The sequence below is a fragment of the Amblyomma mixtum genome, chromosome 3, assembly GCF_055824585.1.
Source record: "Amblyomma mixtum isolate Tamu chromosome 3, ASM5582458v1, whole genome shotgun sequence".
NCBI classification, from domain to species: domain Eukaryota; kingdom Metazoa; phylum Arthropoda; class Arachnida; order Ixodida; family Ixodidae; genus Amblyomma; species Amblyomma mixtum.
This window is the reverse complement of record NC_143014.1, coordinates 253,978,499-253,991,545: the sequence shown is the minus strand read 5'-3', so window position 1 is coordinate 253,991,545 and position 13,047 is coordinate 253,978,499. Positions and strand designations below refer to the sequence as shown.

The following is a 13,047-nucleotide window of genomic DNA, read 5'->3' as shown; positions in this document are numbered from 1 at the left end:
TTTTCAGGGTTTTAATGCAGGAATGCATGAAACGACCAGATTTCTGCCAGCGTGTCCTTTATTTTTTCTTCCGTCGTCGGGCTGCCCGTACGGCTGCGCGCTACAAAACTTTCAAAAATGAATCTTTCAGAAAAAGCAGCGCAAAAAAGACGTAAACGCAGACGAGACGACAAGGATGGGCGCTGAACTTATAAGTTCAGCGCCGGTCCTTGTCGTCTCGTCTTTGTCCACGTCTTTTTTGCGCTGCTTTTTCTGAAAGATTCATTTTGAAAGTTTTGTACCAACACGCCTAACTAACCGCATTAACCAAATTCAAAAATGAACATGTATATGCCTAAATCATTTTTGCCCTACCGAGATTCGAACTGGAGCTGCTTTTTGGTGGGGAACTAGGAGCGTGTGAGGCAAATTATACAGTTAGGTTACCATTACAATGCATCTTTGTTTTTTTTTTCTTACAAAAAAATTGTTATCTGCGATGAGCTTACGCAATGGTATTTGTAGGTGAATTTAAACGCCCTGGAACATGGGCTGCGTGAGATGCTGTAGTGCAGGGTTCCGTACTAATATATACGACTTAGAGTTATTTGACGTGCATTAAATTTACGGTACACCAGTGATGTTTTTTTTTAGTTCTCCTGCATCGAAATGCGGCTGCCGTGGCTGGCATCGAACCCGCGAGCTCAAAGCACTCGCCCGTGAGGCCTTGTTGCTTAAAAAGCGACAAAAATCGGGACGAAGTTTGGGTCCGCGGTGGCGTGCAGGGTTTTCTTGTCAATCAGTTAAAGGTTTCACCATGAAGTGCACACGTATTTAACCTGAGTACCTCGTCCGTACCTATCGAAAAATTATTCGCGCACAGTTTTGACGTGCTTGAAAGCCCCCAAGGACCAAGGGCGGCCGTGATCGTCCCGCCAGCGAACAGCCTTGACCCAGCCCCCCGCGATGGCTCATTAGTTGTGTGCTCGGCTGCTGGCGCAAAAGACGCTGGTTCGATACCGGCCCTCGTGGTCGCGTTTCGATGGAGTGAAATGCTAGAGGCCCGTTTGCAGTGCGATGTCAGCGCACGTTAATAAACCCAGGTAGCAAAAGTTATCCGGAGCACTGCACTACGGCTTCCCACATGGCCTGAGGCACTTAGCTGTGAAACTCGGTAGCTGTGCAACCGCGCAGTCTACAAATCCTCTGCTTTTCACATTGCTGCTTTTACCCTCGTCATGAAACTACTTTTCGCTGATCTGCCGTCTGCCTCCCGTGAGTTTTCGTCTCTCGTGACCCTGGACACCCATGAAAACAGTATTTTTCATCAACCCGCACTGTCACCAATGTCGCACCTGCCTTCACCGCTGCCATAGTACTGCATCTCAGGCCAGCATTGGCCAGCCCCATCACCAGGATCATTGACGTCTGCCGCACCTCTAAAGACCGGGCTGTCTTCGCTACCGCTCTGTGGACTCGGTAGCTATGCAACTGCGCAGTCCACTAATCCTCTGTTTTTCACAATGCAATTCAGGAATAATTTTTTTTCCTTAATAAAAAACAGCAATCACTTCTTTCCAGCTGCCCAGTCTACAGTGTTGCGCCAGTATTATTGCGAAATATTCGTTATTCGTTCTCTTTTACTATTGTCAGGTGATGCAGAAACTAACCCAACCCCAACCTTTCCTACACTGCACTTGCCGAGCTCGAAAAGCTAACCACCGAACAAGCTACATTAATCTCCGATCGACAAGATATCAAAAAAGAGTTGAAAACTGCATACACAAACTTCAGAGATTTGAACAAGCAGATGAACGCTCTGGAATAGCACTATGCTGCCCTCTCTACAATTCATTCTGAAACAGAAACCTTGAAAACTTTAACCACTCAACTCACCTGTAAGTTCGACAAGCTGGAAGCACGTGTGAGTGATGCAAAAAAACGCTCCTGCCGCAAAACTACTTATTTTACAATATTCCCGACACTAACCAAATTAAACCTATGCAAACTCGAAAGAAGCAGTCATTCGTCATTGCTCCGCACACGTAGATTTGGCCATGGACTCTAATCTAATCGTGCGTGCTCATCGCCTCGGGCGTCATTGTAGTGATCGTAACAGCCCGATCATCGTAAAATTCACCTCTTCCAAATCAAAAGAAAGCATCCTTTCCTGTGGTTATAAACACAAAGGCACTGACAACAGTACTGGCGAAGTCTTTTCCGTGCCGGTTCGTCATACTCAAAAATAATTAGTCGTTTAAACAAAACGATATCCGATGATTTCTCCTTGCGGTTCAAAACATTATATATTGTTTGGAAACGCTACATATTTGATGAAGCAACCAGAACAGTGAAAGAGATGAAATAGCAGCCATCATCCTCTACCGACACACTGTTCTAAAGCGTGTAAAACAACAGCACTTTCATTGTCAGCAATTTTTACCACCTTTCGCAGTATCATTTAAAAGCAAGACATCGTTTTTAGTATCGTCATATCTTCCACCAGAAACCTACTAATCTTGACGGAAACGTGGTTAGCAGTGGTGCTTCTTATAGGGAAATCGCTGCAGACTTGCCTAATTTCCGCGTTTTCGCAAAGATCGTTTAGATAGGAGTTTGCATCGGCCATTTGGAATCCTCATCAAGCTGATCTTGTTAATGCTCTCGAACCTGTTTAAACTTGCGCTGCTCGTTTCATTCATTCATCGCATTCCCATGACATCAGCGTTACCTCCTCGAAAACAGAATAAGAATTATCACCATTATCGCTCCGTCGTCGCATTGCCGGCCCATCTTTATTTCACAAAATTTTTAACAGCTCTATGCGCATCGCACCTTATTATCTTCCCTCCACACGCATATGAAACCACACCAACTATCAGCTATAAGTTGCCCATCATCGTCCTCAGAATGTCTCGTTTTCAAATTCCTTTTTTTCTTCGCGCAGCTGCAGACTGAAACGACCTTCCAATCACCGTTGCTATCATGACGTGTTCATCTCAGTTTGTTCAAAATGTAAAAAAAGTTCTTGTTATTGTAGATGTTTCTTTTTAAATCTTGCCACCCCTTATGTAGCACCCCCTTTGGAGCCCTTATGGAAATAAAATGAAATTGAATCCCTGAACCATAAACTATGCTTCGCGGCGAAGTCGGTCTCGTGAAGCGCTAGAAAACCGAAAATAGCCGACGCCGCTTTCCTTTATACAATGAGAATTGCAGCCACACGCGACACAAGTCGTCGGCATCGTCAGACGTGTAGCACTCAGTGGTCAGCACTGCGACTACTGTAGCAGACGGCGTAGGAAGCCACTTTGCCTGCAATTCCAGAGTGTTTCGCGCCGCTGCCGCCGCCAGGGAGTGGGCGCATGCGCAGTCGCGTCGTGAAAAAGGCGGATTACCGCTAAAATGTGTGCAATCGGACATCAGTGCAGTATCTCAACTTTCAGATCTTCATGCTATACCATAACTGCTGTATGATTAGGATCTCTACCTTGCAAACAGCTCATCTATCAGCGTCTGGCGACAAGCATGCGAACACCTGAGCCGTATGGTTACGTCTCAAGCGGAAAAGGTGGGCTGTGCAACATACACACCTTAGGAAGAAGAAGCTGTCCACGCCGATGTATCCAGCTGTTGCAATCATAACATGCCATTGGTCAGCGTATATAACCAAGTTCAGCATTCGGGCTACGATTAAAAAGAGGAGAAATGATTTAGTATTCCCATAGAATTTTTATCTAGGAATACTACATAATACAAGTCGGGAAAAATCGTTCAAGGCGGTCTTTTGCTCACTGACAGAACATGTTTGCAAGAACATAGCGTACAAATCTGCTGAAGTGAACGCGTTCCCCAAGTCAGGAATGAAACAGAGGATAAATAAGCATGTTATGGGGGCTCGACGAACATTGCTTCCCTTTTAGCACACGCTCACCTGTGTGGTGCCAGCCGGCCTATTTCCGGATGCACTGAATTCCTCGCTATGAGCGTCGATTTTTGCGAAATCATGAGACTACTCGGCACTGAGCTGCACGAGCTGGTTCCTGCCAAACCATGTTTGCGCAGCTTAGTTACACAAAAGTCTACTATGGTTATTACACAATATTACACAATAACCAACTGGGATGTATTAAGCCTTTCGCCTTAATACCTCCTCCCCTTTTACTTAGCGCTACTTGTTACCATGGGTTGCTAGCGAGGAAAAAAATAGGTGTGGTTATGTGCTTACTTTAGGTTCACTAATCGGTATTTCGGTCTTATTTGAACATTTAGAGGGAAATGGTAAATCATGCAGATTGATGAAAAGTTTTGTCGCATGGACTCACGCACACCACACGTCAGACGGTGAACCGTAGCAGTGCCCCACCACAACCCAGACAATGCTGAAGAAGCGGATTCCATGCAGGAACCTCAAGCTGTAGGCGTCAGAGCTCTTGTCCCGTGCCACGTGAAGCATCATTCGTGTGTTCGACACAACAGAAAATGATGTCAAAACAGAATTCAGCGCACCTGGAAAGGAACGAAAAAGCTAACTGAACACGGCGCGGTATTTTGTAAAACGTGAAAAGATAAGTGCACGTCAAAAACTCCAGACAATGAAGGACACATGGCAAAAGCTGGCCGGTTTTTGTCCCGCGTCGTTTTTTGCATGCCGAAAAAAAAAACAGGGCGCAGAACGAGGACACAAGAAGAAAATGACGTACACAGGCGCCGAAATTTTATTTCGGAACAAGGCGTATACATTGCCCACAAGGAGTGGAAAAATGTGGGATACTACGTGATCGCCAGGAATTGATGTAGTCACTTCACAAAGTCGAAAGTAGTTTGTCTAGGAAAGAGTTCGAATTCGTAGGTGGCATTGCAAATACTTTATTTCTTGTCCACATGGTCATTGATTGTTTCACTGGTTTCCTGTTTCTCTAATGACCCTCAACCTATTTTTTCGCCTTGTGTTATCGTTTTTATCCTCTTTTCTGTCTACGCGGTTTTACGGCTTCTACCCACCCTTTTTGCTACTTAGTTTATTGTTTTAACTGTTTTAACCATTTTATTACCTTCCACGACTTTTTACGCCGTCGGTTCCTATGAATTTTATCTTCAGTTTTATGCCCTCTTTCGTATCCCTTTTAATTTGTAACGTGACTACACTGATTCCAGGCGATCGTGTAGCGTTCCACGTTTTCCCACTCCTTTCCCACAGTTCTCTACGGCATATTATTGCGCCTTGTTGCAAAGTGAAATTTCGCTTCTTACTCAGCGCTCGTGTACGATCTGTAATAGAACGGTCGCATGAGAGATTGTTCTTTAGCCGGGACATTTTACTCAGTTCTCTTTCTTGAATGGAGGTTGTTTATTCATAACTCGGTTTTCAGGTCGGCGTTAGATTGTTTGTTTATTTCTGGAACACACGACTACGTGGCCCACGTGCAAAAGATTTTAAAGGGCTACTTCTGGTCGGTGCACCACATTGGCACCTTTACCGTGCCTTCACATTGAAACCTTAGTAGGAGTGCTTGATTAACTCTCCATGGCATGAATGAGAATAAATATAGTTGAAAAGGAAATCCTAGAGGAGCACTCTGCTCAAACTAATACACATAAAATACTGGGCACGATCTTTCAGAAGTTGTCCGCGATGATGCGAAAGTCGCAGCTGCAAGTCGCCGAGCGGTAATAATCAGTGATGAATCAAGCAAGACCAAGCGGCTTACCGCAACGTTCAGACAAATTGCGGCGTATGAATTCTAGCTTTATTTTACTGACATTTTGTGAATTGAACAAAACGCACTGTAGCGGCGAAGCAAAAAATAATGGCAAACAATTCTTTCATGTGATATTCATTCCCTTACGCGTCAACCGCATCAGCGCGAAATACATTAAGCGGGCAGAATGATAGAATATAACATTTTCTTCCTACTCACTTTGATTCTTCTTTTTGTGGCCATTTTGTGAGCTCCATAGGTCCACTGCTGTTGCAAACACGACCACCAAAGCCAGAACACCAAGAAACGACCTAACGAAAAAGAATCATAAAAACATAGGGAAGCAGGTAATTAGTAGTCCATGCATACATACCACTAGATTGCAGTGCTTTGCTGAACAACATTGGAGAACAAGTCCACTATACTCACAGTATAATAATTTGACCTTTGGTGAGGCCAGGATGAAGAGCTGTGACGCAATTAGATATGGTGATATCTGCAGCAGCAGGGAGCACTGAAAGACAAAAACACAACGCAGAATGGCAAGCCATATCTAAGAGCAGAAATGAGAGGCTGTGTAAGGATCTGTGCAAGCAAAGACAATAATAAATTTTAACATTTATTGTTATTATTTCAGCAGTTATTCTTTTATAGCCGCATGAAAAAGTTTTTGTTCAAAAATATATTCCGAAAATGGCTTTGGCTGCTTACAATAACTCTGAAATCATTACTGAGGAAAACATTTCCTCTAAGCGTTTTTATGCACATTTAGGAGCAGTACAATTTGACCCCTTTCACCCACCAGAACTACTTACGGAAAAGTCTTTCCAAAACATCTTAAAGAACACTACCAACGTTTTTTTTTTTTTCAGCGCAGGAGGTGGCTGCGTTGCAAATGACCGCTCTGAAACCATTCGACATTAAAACCACCCTAGAAGAATGAGCACAGTTACGTCATTTATATAATGCGTTTGTGACCGAGCTGTTGAACCTCTCAGCGATTCCACTACCAAAGACCGGAATCGTGGCCGGAAACCGAAACAAGCCTTCCCGGCAGGGACGTGCTAAGCGTGCAGGCCGCCTCAGCGCAACCCCCCTTTCCTTCCCTTTAAAACGCAGATGCTGTCGGTTGCATCTCGTTGCAACGCACGCGTTGAGTATAAATGGGCTTCGTGAGTGGGAAAGAAACTGCGTGAAGTTACCGAGGGCAGCCGCAGACTGCAGAGCAAACTGCTGATCTCGCTCACAAACTCATACATTATTAACGGCTTTCGGTGCGTTGTGGGTTATCGTGAAGTGTAGATGCGCGCTGCGAGGGATGCTGAGTACCTTGCGAGCAGGAGGAGGAGTCTTTTCGTTGACTGAAGACTTTTAATGCACACCTCGTGAATATGGTACGGGGAGCAAATGCGCAGGCTGACATGGTACTTAATTACCAATACCGGGAAACAATAGAGAGTTTTAGCTGAGCGGGTTTACTGTCCGCTCCGCTCGCAGTTCACAGCGGAGCCACAGCGGAGCGTCGCGCAAGAGTAGAGTTTTAGCGCAGCGTCTTCCCCGTCCGCTCAAGCGAGGCGACTCGCTGCGCCTCCTAGTGGTGGTAACTGGACTTGCCAGAAAATGGTTATAAGTAAGCCTCCCTGATATATGCGTGAATAAATAAATGATAGCTGTTTACGTTTGCTGTATGCTTTCTGGTAACAACAGTAATTTGGTTTTAGCAGTGAAGCTTTCGTATTACAAAAAAAATTAAATGTCTGCCACTGCGAGAGCCAAGCCAAGACCACGCACGTCACCCCTCGCAACGTGCGCGTGTACATATTTGTAGCGTAGTCTAGCGTGTGCATTCATCCTCTACGCGTGCGAGCGTCGATCGTGATCGAGTTACGTTCGCAAGTTATCCGACACCGCCTGCAATCTGTTCGCCATGCTAAAAAGTATCCGGCAAGACCCGCGCTGGCGGCCGCCATGTTGAATGTTTACGTTTGGTTCGGCTAGCGCGAGCCCAGAAGGCTTTGCGCGAGGCCCGCTCGTAGGCCCGCTCCGGACTCCGCTTGGCTCGCGCGGGAGCGGGGCGGAGGAGCCGTTCCGCTCGGGCGCTCCCGCCTGAGCGCTTCGCGCATGCGCAGTAGCGCTCCCGCTAGCTCGCTGAGCGGAGCGAGCGCACAAACCCGCACAGCTAAAACTCTCTAATGTTTTTTTTTTTGACCCAACCGATGAAATAGAAATATGCCGGACATTTACACATTTAAAAAACAGCAACTCTACTGATATTGAACGCCTTCAAATAACACACGTGAAGGCCGTGATCGACATTACTGCACCGTACCTCGACCGTATATTTAACAACATAGTTTAGGAATCTGGTTCTTTTTCAAATAACATGAAGATGGTGAAGGTCTCCCTCGACTTTAAGGGTGGTGACAAAAACGACATTCTACCTCCGCATTTCATCTCTGAACGCCGCGATCATAACTTGAAAGTTCTTGTACCGCGATGTCGAACTGATGTGTTCCGTAATTCTTTTTTTCCTCATACTTCTTCACATTAGAATAGGCTTCCCAAGAGCATAGAACTTTGCAAAACAGATAAACATTTTCACTCTTTCCTGGCGGCCAATCTGTCGTAGAAGCTTTCCACCTTTTCAGAACTTGTTTTCTCAGACCGCCATTTCAGTGATGCGTTACTATTTTATTTTAGACAATTGTGCCTTATTGTTTATTTTTAATATTTGTGACATGCTCATTTTTTGTATATGTTTACTGTTATTGTCCCCCCCTGCTATAATGCCCCTGGGCGCTGCAGGTATTTGTATAAATAAAATAAATAAATAATTACACGCCCATTTCCGTACTTCCTGTTTTTTCGAAGAGTTTAGAAAAAAAATGTTCACACGTATTAATTATTTATTTTCTAAACACAACATATTCACTGAATGTCAGCATGGCTTTCGTCATGGAAAGTCATGGAATCTTGTATACAGGCGACCATCGTAACAGTAGCGGAGCTAAGTGGTCAATACCTCACAGACGCACTGTCTACACGTTGCAATCCCTAAAAAAACAATCTACCTTTTTTGCTAAACAAGCTTACACAGCAAGGTATTGACTTGACCACTGCGATCCCGAAACAGATGCGCGAACTATTTCTGTCAGTATGATCCCAACGTGAACTATTTGTTCCTTTATTAGTAATTGTATGCTTAGTTGTTTCAAGATAAATGATGCTGTATAATGAATTTAAGTCTGTAACTTCATAACTTCTATCAGTGCTATTTTGAAAACATTTGTTTAATCTGCTTTAACCCTTACACCTATCTACAAAACAAAAAGAAAGGAAAAAAATTGTGACTATTTCTGCCTGTGAAATGCAAATTTTCTAACTGTACCAAATGTCACTATTTTTTGTTTGATGAACTATTATTTCACTGCAGTGTAGTGTACGTTGCTGCCTTGTACGGGCCCCAGGCACTCTCAAGCTGTTTCCTAACAGCTTTTCCGCCTAGGGACCCCCAACGATATGTTGGAAATAAATGATGATAGATTGATGATTGAATGTTTTCCATATTACACCATATCTGAGGACAAAAAGTTTGCGCGAACTCCTCATCAAGCGGCGCGTTGTACTGTTCATCATCGCGTATTTGTTGACTGCCTGAGGAGTATGATTGCATAATACCCTTGTGATTGACGCTGCTGTGGACGATGCGATTTACACGTTTGTTAATTGATACCTGCTAGTCGTAAGCGGAAAAGAATACGGTTACGTTCCGCCCAGCTCTAGTCTGCCGCCTGCCAGCAGGAAATGCACACGTAATCAAGAACACACACGTCAACTAGTTATGCCTTTTTCTTGAGGAAGCGCGGGCACCATTAATACCTACTTAGCTGCATAGCGCATCTATATACTACAGCTTCTCCTTCGAGAACGAGCGCACGAATGAAAGGCGCTAAAATATGGCCTCGCGTGCCGGCGCTTTACGTAATGCGCTGGGAAACTCTTTAAACTAGTCAAATGAAACGCGAGGTGATGATGGATGTATGCAGTAGTTATTTAATGTTTTTAATAATTGTCTTTCCACTACGCAAAAACATTAAAGACCACGCTCTGCCATCGCGCTTTGATGACGCGCATGCATTCGCGTGTCGGCATGAGCGCATTAAAAAAAAATGTGAGCACACTTTCCAATTTCAGAACGCTCGCAGTCTGCACTAAGTAGCCCATCCGACGGCTGAAGTGAGAACGAGACTGCTTCACCGGCCGCCTGGGAAGTATAACCAGTCCAACACAGAGCGAATGCCGTTCAGAGGTTGTTGTTTTGTAATTTCTGCGCATAGAATGGCCACACGCAGCCTCAGTGCACAAAGTGCGAGGCGAAAGAAGCGTCTAGCCTAGTATCTGGCCGTCGTATAATTTCCGCTGTTTTAATTTCGAGGCGCACCACAATCTTGACTAGGCTCTCCGCGCTGCTTTCCTATACTTCGACGATAACTGCCCATCTAGACAGGCGAATTAGCGTTCCACGAGAAAGCTTAATAGACACAACATAACCTCAGTTGCATGAAATTGCGAGTGGCGGGGCCACGTATACGTCGCTTTTACGCAATCTTCTGGCATATAAAAACTTTATTTTCGGTATATACGACATATTTTGTGTCACGTGATTGAAACCTATCAGTCTAGCCTGACACAGTATTCACCTTTAGTGCCACTTTAACGAAGCCTCGCAGCAAAATGCACAGTGTAAATACTACGCAGGCGTAACAAGGAGTAATAATACGCGGCCGCAAGTAAGAAAGCCAACAATGAAAAGCTTTGGGCATTCAGTGAAAAATATCTGAAGACGCATAAAATTGCACACATTCGTTAAACGCGTGCCAGCTGATGTTGTCAATGGTGGCATTACGGTGCACGGTACGGCATCTTCAATCCAATTATTCAGTCTCTCCAGCATTAATATTGCATTGAGGCTAGTTTTGTTAAGAACGTATTTTCAGACCGCCTTTTCTCGAATCGAACGACAAGCTGCTTGTCATGTACGCAATAAATATTATATTCGGAAAACGTGTGAATTGAGGCTCATCAGGGAAATAGCTATAGCGCAGGAAGTTGGTGTCGTCATCACTGCACTTCATTCTGAACAGGGGCTTTTTGCGCCTTCCCTTTGCACCCGCCCCTTGTCACAAAAAAAGGTAGCTGTACGTGAAGCACAAGTCTTTTCGAACTCTGCATAGGAGGAAAAAAAAATTAGGGGGCCACTTCAGCTCCGTCATATGAGTATGACGCGACAGCGTTAGTGGTTAATTGCTCTTTCTTATTTAATGCATCTCTCTAATTAACCTACTCATTAGCATACGTCAGTAGGCATACCAGACCATGTGATACACCACAAGACACGCAATGTCCTCCTTTAACGAAAGCGAACGAACGGGGTCTCAGTGGACTAGGGGTAGCGCATCTGACTCGGTCATGGGTTCGATTACCAGCTAACTACCTCAGTTTGCTTTTCAGGGTAGTTATTTAATTTATTTTATTTAATTTATTTACAGTACCCGTAAGGGCCCCAGTGCGAGAGTATTACATGGGGGGATACAAGCAAATAAATATAGTACAGACATTTGAAATACAACAAATAATGCATGTAATAACGAAGTATGAAATAAAGGTAGTAAAGTGCACAAATAAAACAACAGACAACGCAAAATAAAATACCCAGTAAAAGTATATTGCACACAATGCAACCAAAATACAAAATCGAATAGTCCATGGTTTACTTTAACGAATGCTGAAAGGATTGTCAATTAATCTCAGTAGGTACGTGTGATGGAGGTTGTTCCAGTCTATTATGGCGCGAGGAATGAATGATTTCGCGGAAAGCGATGAACGGCCCGTTATGCGTTTTATTTTGTTAGCGTGGTCACGGCGAGGATAGATTGCAGAGTATGTGTGGCTATATAACATAATGTCATATAACGTCTTAGTGACGTTATATGACACAATGGCCTTTCTGTTATGCTGATACCTCACAGTAACCACTCTAGTTTCAATAATTTTTTCCTCAGTTAAACTTTTGGTGCCACAACCCTCTCGAGGAATCCTGAGTTATTGTTAAATCATGCACGGCTTTTAATCCGAACACCCGCTCTAACGCTGTAGCGTTAAAACCCAACAAAGCGAGGATAGCAAGTTTTTTGGACGACCCGTAAAAAACGGATGTCGAGACAGGTATAGGGCTACGGAGCTCGCGCATGAATTGATGCATACGCTGCAGATAAGGCATGGTAGTTACGGTCAGGTCATGAGCCGCCACTGACAGTGTTACGTACCCTTGTCAATGTGATTCTAGAGAGAAAGGTTCCCCAAGACATGTCATACCAACGCCCCCTAACATGGGCCGTCTGAACATGGAGAGTAGGAAGAAAAAGGCGCTATGTACAATAGGTGGCCTGCGCGTTTGCAGTGCGCTAGATATCCCCTACACCGAACCTCAGGTAAGCACATGTCTAGCAATCTTGGACAAAAATTTTGAGCATTTCGATCTGTAGCAAAAACTTGCTATCGCTGGCATCGACCAGTTAAGACTGCCATAAAAATCTTATAGGGAACGTTTATGACGACCGCAAAACGCTATTAGCAAAAAAAAAAATCCCAGCCTGTTGACGGGAGATCACAAATATTGATTGTTCTAGACAAATCTTAAAACATATAAAAATTGCGTTCATAAACTCTTTGCCGTTCAAAGATTATTTGGTCCTGAATTGCTGGGTATGTACTCGAAGAATGAGCTCAAGCGGAACCGGCCGCATGGATCGTACAACTTAAAACACCAGAACCTCGCTCAATAATGCACCGCCCACTTCTGCAGGAGCTAAGATGTGGTTGTCTGAAGCCCCTCCTTGCGAGACAACTTATGTGAGTGCCAAACATTTTGTGTACCAAAACATGACCCCAGACAGGGCACATCGACCACAGCTTAGCGCGGCTTTCAGCGAAACGGATATTGAAAAGCACGATGCCATTTTTTAACGATAGCAAATAGCAGCAAAAAAAATTCAAGCCTGCCGACAGAGATCTGTGGATCTATTGAATGTTACAGCAAAATCTTACAATATATGAAAAAACTGCGCTCATAAACTTGTAGCAAAGCATGGCTCGCACCGGCCGCGTGCCGAAGAGAACGGGGCAGCGCCAGCAGAAGAGATAGAGAACGCTGTCGGACTTTGGACTCGGCAGGACGCTGTCACTGCGGTTCCTTCAGCTCGCCTCAATAAATGTGAACGCGGGCGCCCCTTCCCGGCGACCTCCACAAGTGGTGACCCGGAGTGCCGCGCCTTCTATCCCAGCGGCGTCGGAGCATGGCAGGCTG

General features: G+C 44.6%; 1 protein-coding gene across 2 annotated transcripts in view; it reads right to left on the bottom strand.

Moving 5' to 3' along the window:
• The window catches only part of LOC149354398 (nose resistant to fluoxetine protein 6-like), an 86,878-nt gene that overhangs the window by 51,295 nt on the left and 22,536 nt on the right, over positions 1-13,047 (bottom strand). For both annotated transcript variants that reach the window (XM_089583312.1, XM_089583313.1), the window contains exons 4-7: positions 6,111-6,195; positions 5,901-5,992; positions 4,309-4,488; positions 3,573-3,666 (exon numbers count right to left, since the gene is read on the bottom strand). In XM_089583312.1, coding sequence (XP_089439438.1) covers positions 3,573-3,666; positions 4,309-4,488; positions 5,901-5,992; positions 6,111-6,195 — 451 coding nt within the window. The remainder of the gene's footprint in view (positions 1-3,572; positions 3,667-4,308; positions 4,489-5,900; positions 5,993-6,110; positions 6,196-13,047) is intronic.